This window comes from Zalophus californianus, chromosome 16, assembly GCF_009762305.2.
Source record: "Zalophus californianus isolate mZalCal1 chromosome 16, mZalCal1.pri.v2, whole genome shotgun sequence".
Taxonomy (NCBI): domain Eukaryota; kingdom Metazoa; phylum Chordata; class Mammalia; order Carnivora; family Otariidae; genus Zalophus; species Zalophus californianus.
The window spans coordinates 6187737-6205863 of record NC_045610.1 but is presented as its reverse complement, the minus strand read 5'-3'; the positions used below and the strand labels follow the sequence as shown (position 1 = coordinate 6205863).

Below are 18127 nucleotides of genomic sequence, written 5' to 3'. Positions count from 1 at the left end.
TGTCAGCTGGCAGTCAGGAGGATGGAAAGGGGACGCGTTCTCAGAAGCGGAGGAGAGAGGACCGCCTAGCAAGGACAACAAGAACAATACACATGGAATGAAACCTGAGTCTCGGCATTTCCCTCGAGGCTGAACGTTTAGTGGATAATGGAATCTGGGTCCTGGAAGAAGTGGCCCTCTTGTTTCTCCCTTTCCTGTTCCTTGGGCTATGCTGAGAAAAGGCTCTGTTTCATTTCCTGGTCTAGGCCTCGCCCGATAGGAGTCAGTCTGAGATTTTGAATGCTTCTAGCTAATGTGGGTCAGGTGGCCTCCCCCAACTTTACAGAGGCATAATGGACAAACAGCGAACTGACCATATTTCGAGTGTACAGTTTGGTAAGTTTTTGATACATACACACGTGTGTGAAACCATGACCACAATCAGGATGATAAACATACTTGTTACGCCCAAGGGTTTCCTTTTGCCCTTTTGTGATCCCTCCCTCCTGCCCCCTGTGCTCCCCCGATCCTGAGATCACGAGGCCCCCACTGAGCTGCCTTCTGTCACCATACGTTAGTTTGCATTTTCTAGAATTGTATATAAAATGGAATCCTGCTATCTGTACTCTTCCCTTTGTTTTTCTGCATGTAATATTGTTTTCTTGCTTCTTTGAATATTTTCTCAGTGGTTTTTAACCGTTGGACTATGATGGACCTGGGAGTCATTTTCTTCATGTTTTTGTGCTTGGGATTCTTTGGGATTCTTGGATCTGTGGGTTTATAGTTTCCAACAAATTCGGAAGAATTTTGGTCAGTATTTCTTCAACTGTTTTCTATCTCCCTTCTTTCTCCACTTCTTTGCAGACTTTGAGAATAAGACCCCCATGGGCTGTATACGATGATAATGTGCGGACATATGTTAGATCTCTTGAGGTTGTCCCAGAGATTATTGATGCTCTTCTCTCTCTTTTTTTAAAAAAAGTCTGTTTCATTTTGGATGGTTTCTGTTTATGTGTCTTCAGGTTCACTGATCTTCTCTTCCACAGTGTCTAATCCACGCTTAATCCCACCCAGTATAGTTTTCATCTCTAGAAATTTGAACTGGGGCTTTGTTATATTTTTCATGTCTACACTTAACATATTGGGTCTTTCCTACACTTTCTTGAACGTACAGGATGTGGCCGTACCATCTGTGTTAATGTCCTTGTCTACTAATCTATCACCTCTGTCATTTCTGAGTCAGTTTGGATGGATCGATCTCATTTCGAGGTGTTTTCCTGCTACTTTGTGTGCCCAGCAACCTTTGTTTGATTGGACGTTGTGAATTTTACCTCAATGTTGGGTGCTGGGTATTTTGACATTCCTCTAAATGTTGTTGAGCTTTGCTCTGGCATGTGGTTGAGCTACTTGGACGTAGTTTGTGTTACGGCACCAGAGAAGTCTTTAGTCTGGGCTTGCTTTTCCCACTACTGAGGCACTACCCTTCCGTGTATTCCACCTGATGCTGCCTGATGTACAAGGTTTCTACTCTGGCTGGTGGAAAATAACTATTTCCAACACCATGTCAGCTCTGTTTCCTCCGCTTCTTTTGGGGGATCTCTCCCAGACTTCGGGGGAACCCCTGTACGTCTCTGGAGCTCTCTCTGTTCGGCTCCCTACTCTGGTCTTCTGCCCTGCTAACTATAACTGCCTTCACCACCCCAAACTCTGAGCTCTTTCTGCCCGCACCTGGGGTGCTCTCTCCCGGGCCAGTGCAGGGCTCACCTAATTTGTTTCCTCACTTTCAGGGATCGCTGCTCTGCTCTGCCTAGCAGGTGATGTCTGTGAACCATTGTGTCATATATTTTGTTCTCTTTTTCAGTTGTTTCAGGTGGGAAGGTAAATCTGGTCTCTGTTACTCCATCTTGGCTGTGAACAAGTTTGGGAACAGGTTTATTTTGAATACGTAGTTAAATTAACAACTCAGAAAAGTTGTGCTTGGCTAAAAATAAAGTTTTTCTGGAACCTGTACGCCTTGATCAAAGCATTGTTTCAGACCTTTGGGGAACCCTTCTTGGGACTTGCCTCCCGAGGTACTTGGAGTGAAGGTCAAGGTAGGGAAGCCAGTAGGTGGTGCTTCCAGGTATGAGCCTCAGCTTCCCAGGCTCAGAGACGGAGAAACCAGAATGCCTCTGTAGTAAGGAAAAGTATCCGTATGAAAGATCTGTACAATTTCTGAACATATTTTAACCAATAGAATTAAGCATTAACTATACATAACATAACAACATTATTCATGACTTGTTTTGGATAGCTCAAAAGACTAAAAATGTTCAGCACCACTGTGTGTGTGTGTGTGTGTTTCCTTATACTGAGCAGGCAACTGATTAATAGCCACTCAGTCCAAACAAAAGTCACTCTTATCCAACCCCAGTATCCCTGCTCCAAACCCTGACAAAAACTATTTGCATCAGAAGGACCTTGATATTTAATGGATGCTTTGTGAAGTGAAGGAGATATTAAAAAAGATGGAATCACTCCCTCTGATCTCTTTTATAGGTTAGGAGCTTCGTGAATAATGCCAGAATAATGAAGTAGCATCCCTACACAGTGGTCCTTCATTGTTAGGAACTGTGACTGAGTTAGAGCCTCACGTAGATAGACTTGGGGATGCGTTTACTCACATTCCTGTTCGCAGCCTTCAGGAAAGGAACAGTGCGAAGCACTCTGCAAGTCAGCTGTGCAGTGTCTCATGGACCCACAAGGTGGTGCTGTCTCCATACAAAATCAAGATTACTTTTTTTTTTTTTTTGGTGTGAAATGACTCATTTATTTCAGTGAATTATTAACCCAGAAGCCTAGCCACAATTATTCTAATCAGACTGTTCAAGCAACTCTGACCATTGAGGAAAGACCTAATCAATGAATTAAAATCACAAAACATGCTGCCCAGTGTCACCTTTATCACAGAATAATAAAACGTTGGGATCAGAAGGGCCTTCAGAAACAAATCACGAGAGACTCATAACTATAGAGCACAAACTGAGGGTTGGTAGAGGGAGTTGGGTGGGGGATGGGCCACGTGGGGGATGAGCACCAAGGAGGGCACTTGTTAGGAAGAGCGCTGGGTGCTGTGCACAAACGACGAACCACTGAACTCTACTCCTGAAACCGACATTGAACTGTATGTCAACTAACTAGAATTTTTTTTAATTTTTTTATTGTTGTTAATCACCATACATCATTAGTTTTTGATGTAGTGTTCCATGATTCACCGTCTGCGCACAACACCCAGTGCTCCACGCAGAACGTGCCCTCCTTAATACCCATCACCAGGCTAACCCATCCCCCCAACCCCCTCCCCTCTAGAAAGCTCAGTTTGTTTTTCAGAGTCCATCATCTCTCAGGGTTCGTCTCCCCCTCCGACTTAACTCCCCTTCATTCTTCCCCTCCTGCTATCTTCTTTTTTTTTCTTAACATAGATTGCATTATTTGTTTCAGAGATACTGATCTGTGATTCAACAGTCTTGCACAATTCACAGCGCTCACCATAGCACATACCCTCCCCAATGTCTGTCACCCAGCCACCCCATCCCTCCCACCCCCCACCACTCCAGCAACCCTCAGCTTGTTTCCTGAGATTAAGAATTCCTCCTATCAGTGAGGTCATATGATACATGTCTTTCTCTGATTGACTTATTTCACTCAGCATAACACCCTCCAGTTCCATCCACGTCGTTGCACATGGCAAGATCTCATTCCTTTTGATGGCTGCATAATATTCCATCGTGTATATATACCGCATCTTCTTTATCCATTCATCTGTTGATGGACATCTTGGCTCTTTCCACAGTTTGGCTATTGTGGACATTGCTGCTATAAACATCGGGGTGCACGTACCCCTTCGGATCCCTCCATTTGTATCTTTGGGGTAAATACCCAGTAGTGCAATTGCTGGATCGTAGGGTAGCTCTATTTTCAACTGTTTGAGGAACCTCCATACCGTTTTCCAGAGTGGTTGCACCAGCTTGCATTCCCACCAACAGTGTAGGAGGGTTCCCCTTTCTCCGCATCCCCGCCAACATCTGTCGTTTCCTGACTTGTTAATTCTAGCCATTCTGACGGGTGTGAGGTGGTATCTCATTGAGGTTTTCATTTGGATTTCCCGGATGCCGAGCGATGTGGAGCACTTTTTCATGTGTCTGTTGGCCATTTGGATGTCTTCCTTGGAAAAATGTCTGTTCATGTCTTCTGCCCATTTCTTGATTGGATTATTTGTTCTTTGGGTGTTGAGTTTGGTAAGTGCTTTATAGATTTTGGATACTAGCCCTTTATCTGATATGTCATTTGCAAATATTTTCTCCCATTCTGTCGGTTGTGTTTTGGTTTTGTGGACTGTTTCTTTTGCTGTGCAAAAGCTTTTTATGTTGATGAAATCCCAATAGTTCATTTTTGCCCTTGCTTCCCTTGCCTTTGGCGATGTTTCTCGGAAGAAGTTGTTGCGGCTGAGGTCGAAGACGTTGCTACCTGTGTTCTCCTTTAGGATTTTGAAGGACTCCTGTCTCACGTTTAGCTCTTTGAACCATTTGCAGTCTATTTCTGTGTGTGGTGTAAGGAAATGGTCCAGTTTCATTCTTCTGCATGTGGCTGTCCAATTTTGCCAACACCATTTGTGGAAGAGACTGTCTTTATTCCATTGGACATTCTTTCCTGCTTTGTCGAAGATGAGTAGACCATAGAGTTGAGGGTCCATTTCTGGGCTCTCGATTCTGTTCCATTGATCTATGTGTCTGTTTTTGTGCCAGTACCATACTGTCTTGATGATGACAGCTTTGTAATAGAGCTGGAAGTCTGGAATTGTGATGCCGCCAGCTTTGCTTTTCTTTTTCAATATTCCTCTGGCTATTCGGGGTCTCTTCTGGTTCCATACAAATTTTAGGATTATTTGTTCCATTTCTTTGAAAAAAGTGGATGGTATTTTGATGGGGATTGCATTGAATGTGTAGATTGCTCTAGGTAGCATTGACATCTTCACAATATTGGTTCTCCAATCCATGAGCATGGAACGTTTTTCCATTTCTTTGTGTCTTCTTCAATTTCTTTCCTGAGTATTTTATAGTTTTCTGAGTACAGATCCTTTGCCTCCTTGGTTAAATTTATTCCTAGGTATCTTATGGTTTTGGGTGCAGTTGTAAATGGGATCGACTCCTTGATTTTTCTCTCTTCTGTCTTGTTGTTGGTGTATAGGAATGCCACTGATTTCTGTGCATTGATTTTATATCCTGCTACTTGCCTGAATTCCTGTATGAGTTCTCGCAGTTTTGGGGTGGAGTCTTTTGGGTTTTCCACATACAGTATCCTATCATCTGCAAAGAGTGAGAGTTTGACTTCCTCTCTGCCGATTTGGATGCCTTTGATTTCTTTTTGTTGTCTGATTGCTGTGGCTAGGACTTCTAATACTGTGTTGAATAGCAGTGGTGAGAGTGGACATCCCTGCCGCGTTCCTGACCTTAGGGGGAAAGCTCTCAGCTTTTCCCCATTGAGAATGATATTCGCTGTAGGTTTTTCATAGATGGCTTTTATGATATTGAGATATGTACCCTCTATCCCTATACTCTGAAGAGTTTTGATCAAGAAAAGATGCTGTACTTTGTCAAATGCTTTTTCTGCATCTATTGAGAGGATCATATGATTCTTGTTCTTTCTTTTGTTAATGTATCACGTTGATTGATTTGCGGATGTTGAACCAGCCTTGCAGCCCAGGGTTAAATCCCACTTGATCATGGTGAATAATCCTTTTAATGTACTGTTGGACCCTATTGGCTAGTATTTTGGTGAGAATTTTTGCATCCATGTTCATCAAGGATATTGGTCTGTAATTCTCCTTTTTGATGGGGTCTTTGGTTTTGGGATCAAGGTAATGGTGACCTCATAAAATGAGTTTGGAAGTTTCCCTTCCATTTCTATTTTTTGGAACAGTTTCAGGGTAATAGGTATTAATTCTTCTTTAAATGTTTGATAGAATTCCCCTGGGAAGCCATCTGGCCCTGGGCTTTTGTTTGTTGGGAGATTTTTGATGACTGCTTCAATTTCCTTAGTGGTTATAGGTCTGTTCAGGTTTTCTGTTTCTTCCTGGTTCAATTTTGGTAGTTGATACATCTCTAGGAATGCCCCCATTTCTTCCAGGTTATCTAATTTGCTGGCATAGAGTTGCTCATAATATGTTCTTATAATTGTTTGTATTTCTTTGGTGTTGGTTGTGATCTCTCCTCTTTCATTCATGATTTTGTTGATTTGGGTCATTTCTCTTTTCTTTTTGATCAGTCTGGCCAGGGGTTTATCAATCTTGTTAATTCTTTCAAAGAACCAGCTCCTAGTTTCGTTGATCTGTTCTACTGTTCTTTTGGTTTCTAGTTCATTGATTTCTGCTCTGATCTTTATGATTTCTCTTCTCCTGCTGGGTTTAGGCTTTATTTGCTGTTCTTTCTCTAGCTCCTTTAGGTGTAGGGTTAGGTTGTGTATTTGAGACCTCTCTTGTTTCTTGAGGAAGGCTTGTATTGCTATATACATTCCTCTCAGGACTGCCTTTGCTGTATCCCAAAGATTTTGAACAGTTGTGTTTTCATTTTCATTGGTTTCCATGAATTTTTTAATTCTTCTTTAATTTCCTGGTTGACCCATTCATTCCTTAGTAGGGTGATCTTTAGCCTCCATGTATTTGAGTTCTTTCCGACCTTCCTCTTGTGATTGAGTTCTAGTTTCAAAGCACTGTGGTCTGAAAATATGCAAGGAATAATCCCAATCTTTTGGTATCGGTTGAGACCTGATTTGTGACCTAGGATGTGATCAATTCTGGAGAATGTTCCATGGGCACTAGAGAAGAATATGTATTCCGTTCAAGTTTACTTTTTTATCAGAGTCCGTAGTTCTGTCCTTCTGGAATAGGAATTGAGATTTTTTTTCTCCTCTTATAAAAATGAGGAGAAGGCAAGATGGGTGCAGTTGTGTCTTGCCTGTAGAGTGAGGGCTTTATTCACATATCCCTAGCTTCTTGGCAGTTCCCTGATTGAGTGTGTGGCTTCATGTGGAGGTATGCTGTTTAGAGCCCTCCTGAAGCGTCTTTTCTGAGTTTAGAATGAGCTGATTATGGACCTTGGGGATTTTGGTGGCCACACTCTCTGTTGACTTATACTGTCTTTTGGCGCTTCCTTTCTGGTGCCCATGGAACCGGCTGTGTGTCCAGCAGGCCGGGCAGCCGAGCAGTCATTCCTGTGCTCGACATGCCCATTACTCTCTCTGGGACTGCTGGAGCAAGGGTTGTGTCTTCTGATTGAAAAGACTGAGGGGTCCCGTATTCAGCAAACTGGTTATTTGCTCAAACTGGTTATTTTCAGGAGGTTGTTAAGGTAGCTTCACTCACAGATTAACAAAATAAGCTTATAACTCTGAATTCCTTTAACAATCAAAAATTCTAAATTAAAATTCAAATTAAAAATATGGTTATAGAAATGCCTGGATGGCTCCGTCGGTTAAGCATCTGCCTTTGGCTCAGGTCATGATCTCGGGGTCTTGGGATCGAGTCCCATGTCGGGCTCCTTGCTGAATGTGGAGCCTGCATCTCCTTCTGCCTGCCGCTCCCCCTGCTTGTGCTTTCTCTCTCTGACAAGTAAATAAAAATCTTTAAAAAATGTCATATTTAATACTTAAGTATATGGTAAAATATATTTAAGTCACTTTTCGCTTTTTTTAAAAGATTTTATTTATTTTAGAGTGGGGGAGCTAGAGCCTGAGCAGGGGGAGGAGAAGAAAGGGAAAGACTCTCAAGCAGAGCCCCACACAGGGCCGATCTGGGACGCTGAGATCATGACCTGAGCTGAAATCAGGTGTCGGACACTTAACTGAGTCACCCAGACACCCCCACTTTTCACATTTTTTCCTAAAAAGAAATCCAGACCGTCTTCTGCTTTTTAAAATTTTTGCTTAGTATCTGCTCGTTGCAGACTTTTGGTGTCTTCATTCTTTTTCAGGTCTTCCGCTTCCCTTTGGTGTGCTGTGGGGCACACTTGATTTAGGACCGAGAATGCCTTCCCTGGGTGTACCTGTGTTGTAGGACAGTCTCGTTTTCTTATTCGTCCTCCTTAGTTTTGCTCCCCGTAGCGAGCTATTCATGATAATAATGGATGGCTCTCGGCTTTGAGGTTCCGGAAGGTGTACAGAACGCCTTAATTCTCTCTGCAAACCCTTGGTGGGGAGTCTGGGAGGCCGAGCATCCCGTAGACCACTTGTAAGATAATAACAGTAATAAATGTATCCCTTCCTGAGGAGTTATTTGCCGAGGGCTTTGTTTCTGCTGGACCGCATATATCGAATGCCTGCTCTGTCCTGGGCATCGTTGTGGGGACTGAGAACGTACAGTGGAGAGTCCTTTTCTCATGTAGCTCACATGCTAGTAGGGGCAGCTCTTAGAGACTTGTGCGTATGTGTGTGTGTACACACGTACGTACACGTAAATGTTTGATAAACTGATGAATGCTATGAATGAAGACTACAACATGCTGTGAAAACAAGTGACGCATTATTTGTTAGCTTTTGAGTTTCGTACTCTAATCAAGTGAGGACAGAGACTCACAGCTTATATAACTTAAGATCACACAGGTAGCAGTGGCAGATCTGGGACTCGAAACCTGTGTGTCGGTCTCCAAGGGCTGTGATATTTATGAGTCGTGCCATTGTACAGACTGAGTCTCTAACAGTCAGCTCCTTGGTGGGAAGATTGGAATTTGAATTCACAGGAGACTCCAGTTAGGTAGCGTTCCCAGTTTTGAGTCTTTAGTCTCCAGTTTCCTAGGAAAAGAAGGGCTTGTTTTGGGGGATAATTGAGGCGCACCTGGCTCCAGAGAATCCATCGATTTTCCACTAAGTGGGAGGAAAACTGGTCTAATGTTAGACCTTAAACTCAGAACTGTTGGGGGCTTTCCAAGTGTGCACGGAAGCAGCCTGTGTCTCTGCTCTGAATCCACTGATCCGTGTCAGGGAGACAACGCAGTTGACTTCCTCTTGGGCTCTTGCCACCTTTTTGCTGATTTGTGCTTGTGTTTCCAACTCCTTCCCTTTTAATTTCTTTTCCCTCTTGAATTTCCAGATTTTAATGAAATATTGGGACTATCAGGCTCCTACCGTTCAAAGACCTCTATTATAAGCACTGAGTTAAAAAAAGAAAAACAGTAATGGACAGTGTAGAAAAGGCCTCTGCCTTCTCTCTGTGTCCTTCACTCTTAAATATGTGCAGCTGGAAAAAAAAAATCCAGAACTTTAAAACCTGAATGTTTTTTAACCAGGGCAGGAGATAGTGAAGTGGAGACTGTGGTTTTCCCCTTTGGCCTCTTCTGGTGAGCCACCTCTCGTGATTCCTTAGATCTTTGGGTGGCCAGGCCGCTAGGGCACGTTCCTGTTTTCCTCTAGGTGGGGAAGGCTGGTTCACAGACCCGCAGTGGTGTCATGGCATTGTGTTTTCCAGGAGCAGTGGAGGCACCTGGATTCCACTCAGAAGGAGCAGTACTGGGATCTCATGCTGGAGACCTACGGGAAAATGGTCTCAGGAGGTGAGGGTGTGCGCTAGTCTGACGGGAGGAGGCATTAAACATTTCCCGTGTCCTGTTAGAGACAGCTGCTCCACATGACGTCCCCTGGGTCAGGGAGGGCATGAGGGGCACGGCTGGGGACTGGAGATAGCATTTTAGTGAGAGCTTCCTTGTACTGGAAGGATTCCGTGTGCCCGGAACTGTCATGGCTGCATTCCATGTAGTCACTCCCTAAATCTACGGGATAGGTGAGGGTCTTCCCGTGTTGGAGATGACCAAGGTGAGTGTCAAATCCAGCCATGTGCTCACTGTTACGTAGGTCGTAAGTGCTGAGTTAGGATAGAACTCAGTGTGGCTGACTGAGTCCACGCTCCGTGTCACTAAACCACAGTGTCCCAACCAGCCGTTGGTGGGCCCCAATCATGAGCTTTGCACCTGCCAGGTGGTATGGAAGCTCCCTTCTGGTCACCCGTCCAGACTCTTCTTTTTTGTGACCTTCACTATGTATCTTAGTCATCTTGTGAGTTACCACGGTCTTGGAAGCTCCCAATAGCCTAAGATAAGTTGCCTTTTTTTTTTTGTTAAAGATTTTATTTATTTATTTGAGAGGGGGAGAGAGAGAGCACACGAGCAAGGGGAGAAGCAGACTCCCCGTTGAGCAGGGAGCCCCATGCGGGGCTGGATCCCAGAACCCCGAGATCGTGACCTGAGCTGAAGCAGACACTTAACTGACTGAGCCGCCCAGGCGCCCCAGATCCTTCATAGTTCCCTTTTACAGTCAGATTGTACCTTTGAAGGACACAGCTTGGTCCCCAGTTCTCCCCATTCATCTAGGCTTCCTGTTATCTCTCTGCGTGCCAGGTATTTCCAGTTCCAAGTCTGATCTGACTAATTCAACAGAATATGGGGAAGAGCTGGTGGGACTGCACCTTCCTGTCGGCGAGAAGATCCCAAGACCCACCTGCATAGGTGAGTGATCTTTCACTGGGCCTGAGCCATTTCTGACCTCCTGTCATTAAATTGGAAGTGGTGGGGGAGGTACTAGGACCTGCTGTCTATGACCTTGTCTGTGAGGGGCCATGATCTGGTCGGTCCAGTGGGAGCGCTGACATGGGGTCTCCCCATCTCTGGTACGGGGCTGTCGATACATACATATGTCCTCAGGGAACAGAGACCACACATTGGACCTGCTGCCTTCAGTCTTGTCTGCTGTGACAGCTTGCTTTCTCAGAGAGAGTGAAGATTAGGGCAGATGGACACCAATACAGATATGAGTCGAATTCCACTACAGAAAGGTGACATAACCGCAATTACTGCCCTTCCTGACTCTTTCGTTTTTCTTCTTTCTTTCTTTATTCTGGTCTAGCGAAATGAGAACTAATTAAGACAAAGAAACGGAAAAACATGTTCGATCTCTGAGCCACCTTTCACTAAACAGCAACGACAAACACTTCCTATAAGTCATGTATTTTAAGGCTGGAGAGGAGGAGCTATGTGACCTTGTTCTGTTGTAATGTAGCAGTCACCCTTTGTTCGCTGCACTCTGTTGAAAACATTGCAGTCACGTAACACCTACCTGTCATGCTTACCTCCACAGCCCCCCCTTCTCTGTAGACAAAAGACCCCAGAGCTGTGAAGGAAGAAAAGGGCCAGGGATGACAGTTGCATGACAAGTCATTCTTTCTCCCCAGTGGGATCGAATGAATTATTTTCCTTTGCTAATATAGTACAGAGACCACAAGCATCGAATGAAACATAGGGTTTTAATTCCAACCGATACATTTATCATAAGACTATTTCACAAGGATTCCTTTGGAGCAGTATTTTTCAAACTGGGTTGCATGACGAGTCAGTGTATTGTGAAATCATCTTCTAGGTTGCAGCCAGCATTTAAAAAATTGCAGTGATAAGACCGAATAGAGAATACCAGAATGCAGGTAGAAAATCTCAAATGTCAGGGTAGGTAGCATTTCAGGAAATTTTTGTTATAAATATGTGTGTGTGTTCTGTATTTCAGTATGAACATACTTCTTACTGTAGGTGGCAGACAAAGAAAAGTTTGAAAACGCTGCTTTACAGGTTGTTGGAGTAGGGTTTTTGTTTTAATAGCTTCAGGTTCCCAGCAAAGTTGAGTGGAAGGGACAGAGATTTCCCATATGCTCCCTGGCAGAGGGATTTTATATGTGATATATATCACATATAAAATGGGATTTTATATGTGACATATATGATGCTAGATTTGTGATACATAGCTCATGTATCCCCACTCATTCTTTTTTTTTTCCTTCTCTCCCTCCTCCTTCAACCCACCTGCTGACATGGTCCCCTTAGATCTTAACCTTGAAAGAGACTGCTGAGCATCTATAAAGCTAGCCTGCCTTAACTGGGCAAAGAAATGCCATTGTCGGTTCCTGAAAGAGAGGCTCTGTAGGAAGAGAGGCCAGGGAGGTAGACATGTGCAGGGTGGACTGGAAGGTATGCTGGAGGAACCCTGTGGAAAGTCGATGCCAGAGCCAGGGGTGCAGGGACGGGCACAGACTAGTGTGGGAACAAGTAATAGGACCAGAAAGGGCTGGTCCCGTCTCAAAGATGCAGCAGTTAGCCAGTCTGCCATGTCTGGACTCACACCAATGGGGCAGAAGTCTCGGAAGAGAGCATGTATGCTGTTTGACCATATGGAAGAATCGTTCCTAGTTAAAGCAGGCCAGCAGGGGAGTAAACCTCAGGAAGCCATGTACTCGCCTCTGATCAAAATCCCAAGGGATTTGCCCCCCCACCCCCCCCAAAAATAAGGAAAATGAATCTTCAGTAGTTATCTGGGAGAATACTGCAAGAATATGAAAGAGTCTTGGAAGAAGAATGTTTCATCAACATTAGATCTATAAATATTAAGAGTCTGTCATTTTAGTCTGGCTGGTTCAGTCAGTGGTGCTTGTGACCCAGTCTTGGGGTCATGAGTTCAAGCCCCACGTTGGGCGTGGAGCCTACTTAAAAAAAAAAAAAAAAAAAGGAATCTGTCATTTTAGAAAGGTGAAGTCATGATGGGATACTGATATAAAAATAGCCTCACAGACTGATGGAACAGAAAAGGGAGCGTCAGAAGAGACACTGGTCTGTATGAGGATTTAGCGTGTGGCGGGGGAAGAGGGAGTGCAGATCCATGGGAGCAGGGGTTCTTCATGAATTGGCTTAAATTTGATGAAAAAGATATAAATATGAAAATAATAAGGAAAGATGTGGGTGAATATTTGACTCACGTCTGGGGTGGGGAAGATTTTATCAGTATAAAAGCTACGGAAGAAAACTGTTAAAGGAAAAGATTGGTAGAGTTGAGTATATTTAAAAATAATAGACCCCCACAACTTACACATATACATAAATAACTCCAAACATGAAGAACCGCAAACAACATTGAGGTAACTAAATTGGTGAAAAACATTGTTCATTAACCTGACAGATTAATGATTATTTTTCTTAATATGGAGAGTTAATGCAGGTTAATAAGAAAAAATGACTTTTCCAATAAAAACATGGACAGCAGTCTTAGGAAAAATAGCTCATAAATGTGAAAAAAGTCATCCTTTATTAACTAAGGAATTAAAATTTATAATAATGAAAAACATTTCACCGCTCTCAGTGGCCAATATTTTAGAAATATTCAGTATTTAAGTATCGAACACTCCCCTTCGCTTAGCCCAGCTAAGCAGGAGGGCGTAGTCTTTCTGGAGATGGATTTGCCAGTCAGTGTCAGGAGCCTCAGAAAGAGCGTCATGTCTGTTGACAGGGTAGTAACACTTCAAGGAACCTAAAGTAGTCAGAAATGTGGGCAAAAATGGAGGAAGAAAAATCGCAGCATTATTTACAGCAGCCAAACTACAACAAACAACTTCGATTTCCACAGTGGAGAATTCAGTAAGTCATGTGCTTAGTATTATGTGATTATGGTGACGTCTCCATGATGGACTATTATTCAGCTTTTAAAATGATATTTATAAAGGCTTCTTTAAAGACAAGAGAAAAGTACCTTTGTCATTTGAGAGGAATATGTTCTAAGACTCTGTGGATTAACGAGTCAGGTCTAAGTTGTTAGCAGATTCCTGGGTCTCTAACAGATAATTTGAAGACACTAATACAGGAAAGAGAAAGGATCTAACCCTAACCCGAATTTATAAAAGTTGGACACAAATTCTGCCACCAAAATAAAAGCTTTTACTCTATGTATCATTTAGTGGTAATAACCAAAAACTTAGGAGAAAAACAAAATCTTTTCAAAGATTTTTATTTATTTGAGAGAGAGAGCGAGAGCATAGAGGGAGAGGGAGAGGGAGAAGCAGACTCCCAGCTGAGCAAAGAGCCCCTTGTGGAGTTCAAACCCAGAACCCCGAAACGCTTACCGACTGAGCCACCCAGGCGCCCGGAGAAAAACAAAATTTTAACTGTTAATCCGAGTTAGTAAAACACAGGGAATGCTGCATTCAGGCACAGACTGAGGGATCCACTTCTGTGCCACAGCTTCACTGTGCATTAAAGCCACGCAGTAAAGTGACACATTAATGCATTTCATGAAGTTTTAGGTGACTCGTGAATGGGAGCATCCATGTAAAATTGGTAAATACCGCCATTTACAATTTAAGTGCCACAAAGCCAGGTATGGAACTGTGTATGCAATATGATATCAATTATGTAAAAAAAGAAAGAAAAGCATGCACATACATACATAACTATATATGTAAACTATGCATATGTCTAGGTTAAACAAACACCGGAAGGAAATGTATAATCATGGTTGCTACCTCTGGGTAGTATGACTGAGGTTGGTTTGGTTTTCTTCTGTTTTTCTCTCCAAATTGTTTTTAATGATCAGACTTATGTTTTATGTAGAACCAGATAAAAACGAATCCTTTTTCAAAGTAACACCCTTATATAATACCCTTGTTTTTCCCGGGCCTTAGGAAATGCATGCTGCTCGGGCGCCTGAGTGGCTCAGTTGGTTAAGCGACTGCCTTCGGCTCAGGTCATGATCCTGGAGTCCTGGGATTGAGTCCCGCATCGGGCTCCCTGCTCAGTGGGGAGTCTGCTTCTCCCTCTGACCCTCTCCCCTCTCATGCTCTCTCTCTATCTCATTCTCTCTCTCAAATAAATAAATAAAATCTTTAAAAAAAAAAAAAAGAAATGCATGCTGCTCGTGGTAGCCTGGCTGGCTCGGTCGGTGGAGTGTGCGACTCTTGATCTCGGAGTTTTAGGTTCAAGTCCCATGTCGGGTGTGGAGATGACTTAAAAATAAAGTCTTAAAAAAAGGAAATGAACGCGGCTCATTTACGGGGGCAGGGGCAGTCGGCAGGGCCCTCTGCGCGCTCCCTCTGCTGTGAGACGTTCTCCTCGGCCCCAGAGCTGGATCACTTAGCCTGGACCCCGGCCGTGAGTGCCAGGCGCTTAGGCTGGATGATATTATCCTTCCTCACTCACTGATGCTCCCTTGACAAGAAGAATTAATGTTTCATGATGACCCTTTTTTCTTCATACCAGTTAGAAAACAGGGCATCCCATTGATTGATTTCAAATCTTTTTCTTCTTCCAGGAGACAGGCAGGAGAATGACAAAGAGAACGTGAATTTGGAAAATTGTAGAGGCCAGGAAGCTTCTGATGTCTCCTGTCAAGCATCAGGTGAGGCTCCTTCTCAGGCTTCCTTGGGTGGCCTCGTCTGTGAGGATGAACCAAGATGCTTTGGAGAAGGGGACAGTCTCCCCGAGGCTCTGGAAAACCTTCAGGGTGAGGGGCCAGCGAGCCAGCTTTCGCCCCACGGAAGGAATTCTGGGAAACAGCACTTGGCTAATCCCCATCCGGAAGAACTGTCCCTGCTGTGGCTGGAGGAGAAGAGAGAGGCCTCTCCAAAAGGGCAGCCGAGAGCCCCCATGGCCCAGAAGCTCCCCACCTGCAGGGAGTGTGGGAAAACCTTTTATAGGAATTCTCAGCTGGTTTTCCACCAAAGAACTCACACCGGAGAGACGTACTTTCAGTGCCCCACCTGCAAAAAAGCCTTTCTACGGAGTTCAGACTTTGTGAAGCATCAGAGGATCCACACGGGAGAGAAGCCTTGTAAATGTGATTACTGTGGGAAAGGCTTTAGCGACTTCTCAGGATTGCGTCACCATGAGAAGATCCACACGGGAGAGAAACCCTATAAATGTCCCATCTGTGAGAAAAGTTTTATTCAGAGATCCAACTTTAATCGACATCAGAGAGTTCACACAGGAGAGAAACCTTACAAGTGTTCCCGCTGCGGGAAGAGTTTCAGCTGGAGCTCGAGCCTTGATAAACATCAAAGATCCCATTTAGGAAAGAAGCCCTTTCAGTAGTCAGGCTCTCTTAGCCCAGTTCTGGCTCTGGTCCTTTTAAAAATACTTCGTTCCATCTGGAGAAACTGCAGCTCTTAAAGACCAGCCCTGTTCTCTCTTCTTTTATCATCATGGATGAGAGAGGAGAGTTACCTGAACACGGCTTTGGACTGGGAGGACATGGTGGCCTCTGGGTTGGATTTTGCCTTGGTTTATTTTCTTGCTTCTGTGTCAGGAGAAGGAATAGTCTTCATCTTTCAGCTCATTTCTTGTTTTGGAGATCCTGTTTTATAAGTGCTGTCTGGGGAGAGTTTAACTGGATGAGCCGCAGTTGCTGCTCGTGGGAAGAACCTCAGGTCAGCTCTTTAGGTTGGGGGTCCTAGAGCAGATCTCCTGTTACAGAAGGGGCAGCGGAGAGGGCCAGGGAGCTCCCGTGTGTTCTCTGTCACACAGGTACAAAAAATTAACTTCAGGTGTCCCTCGTTTTAAATAAACTTCTTAACGTCACTCTCTGCCTTGTGTCTCTAGTGTCGACTGTGTTTTAACTGTAACTCAAAGTGCGTTTTCTCATAGAAGACCCTAAATGGTGGTTGAGCTCCTGATCATCCCGTACAAACTTACCAAGTTTATCAGTCAGCTGAAGAGTAATAGGAAATCACTAACCTGGTGTCCAGGTGTGAGAACTCGGTTAGTGCTGGGCATTCTTTCTCTCAGGTAAGTGTGTCATCCCTGGTGTCCTTCTGAGCTCACCTCCCACTTGCTCAGCTGCCGCAACCTGCCCCTCTTTCTCCTGGCTGTCAGTTTTCCAAAATGTTGTGTGCTTAAAAATGATTTTTTTTCTTTTTTCTTTAAGTGGGCTCCATGCCCAGCGTGGAGCACAGCGTGGGGCTTGAACTCACGGCCCTGAGATCGAGACCTAGGCTGAGATCAAGAGTCGGACGCTTAACCGACTGAGCCACCCAGGCGCCCCTAAAATGATCTTCATTATCTCATTTGGTCAGTAGGTATTAGGAAGAAGTCAGTAGTAGTGATCTACTTTGAGTTCTGTCTGGAGGTGTGACACAAATATCTAACCAGCACACTTGTCCTTTCTTCCAAATCACATGCCCCAAAGTGTCCTGCTCTCAGAGAGTGAGACTTCCGTCTTCCTTCCGTGTTGGTCCTCCTCTTACCTGCTCTTGTTTTATTGTTGCTGAGGACCAGGAAGGATGAGGCTCCTGAGGAGGGCAGAGCTGTCCCTCTGCAAACAGATTAATCTGGAGGCACAAAACTAGGTTGTTGGCAAACCATGGCAACTATGTTACAGGTTGATGAAGAGAGACAAAACTCCAGTTGGAATTCCTGGATTCCAGAGGAATTTATTAACTCCCTTATGGCATGGAGGTGAGGAGTAAGGCCCCTCATTAGGGGGTGCAGGAACCACAGGGCAGAAAGCAGGAAAATCATGGAGGAAGTAGCATTTGGTTTTGTATTCGGTACAGCAGAGATTTGTAGGGTGTTGGGATTTTATTTATTTATTTATTTATTTGACAGAGCACAAGCAGGGGGTGGTGGCAGAGGGAGAGGGAGAAGCAGACTCCCTGCTGAGCAGGGAGCCGGACTTGGGGCTCCATCCCAGGACCCCGGGATCACAACCTGAGCCGATGGCAGACACTTAACTGACTGAGCCACCCAGGCGTCCCGGGATTTTATGTTTTAGATCAGCAGTTCTGCAGGTGTGTTCCCTGGACTGGCAACGTTGGAAGTCTGTTAGATTTACTGAATCATAAATTCTGAAGGGTGGGGCCCAGCAGTCTTTGTTTTAGCCAACCCCCCAGGGGGACTCTGATGCCTGCTCAAGTTTTAGGGCCACTGCTCTAAATCATAATTCATTAAGGGTATGTAGGATTAAGGGTTCTAGAAGGAATACTGGGCCCTCCTGGACTCTTCTTAGCATACAGGCCTCCCTATAAGAGCTCTTTAGAATTCTGGAACTCTTTGGGCTTCCAGTGAAAATCTGTTCCGCAGAGAAAAACCTAGAAAACTGTTAGGTTCAAAAGCTTTAGGTGAAGAGTTTCTCCATAGGTCCCTCTGAAATGATCTGAAGGATGAGAGAGATACAAGGAAACAACCTACCTCATTCACAGTTGTGTTCTCAGCGGACCGAAGGTATTGGACAAATTGAAGGCATGTGTGAATTAACGAAGGATAAATATCATATGTATACTTCCCTTATCCTCTAGAGCAGTGATCAGCAAAATATGGCCCACCAT

At 44.2% G+C, this 18127-nt stretch overlaps 1 protein-coding gene across 9 annotated transcripts in view; it reads left to right on the top strand.

The window, feature by feature from the left end:
* Positions 1–16387, top strand: part of ZNF18 (zinc finger protein 18) — a 38999-nt gene extending 22612 nt beyond the window's left edge. For 8 of the 9 annotated variants that reach the window (XM_027568241.2, XM_027568246.2, XM_027568245.1 and 5 more), the window contains 3 exons: positions 9476–9560; positions 10401–10508; positions 15118–16387. In XM_027568241.2, the coding sequence (XP_027424042.1) occupies positions 9476–9560; positions 10401–10508; positions 15118–15896 (972 nt within the window). In that variant the 3' untranslated portion in view covers positions 15897–16387. The remainder of the gene's footprint in view (positions 1–9475; positions 9561–10400; positions 10509–15117) is intronic. The other variant, XM_027568247.2, reaches the window with a different exon arrangement.
* The last annotated feature ends 1740 nt before the right edge of the window (positions 16388–18127 follow it).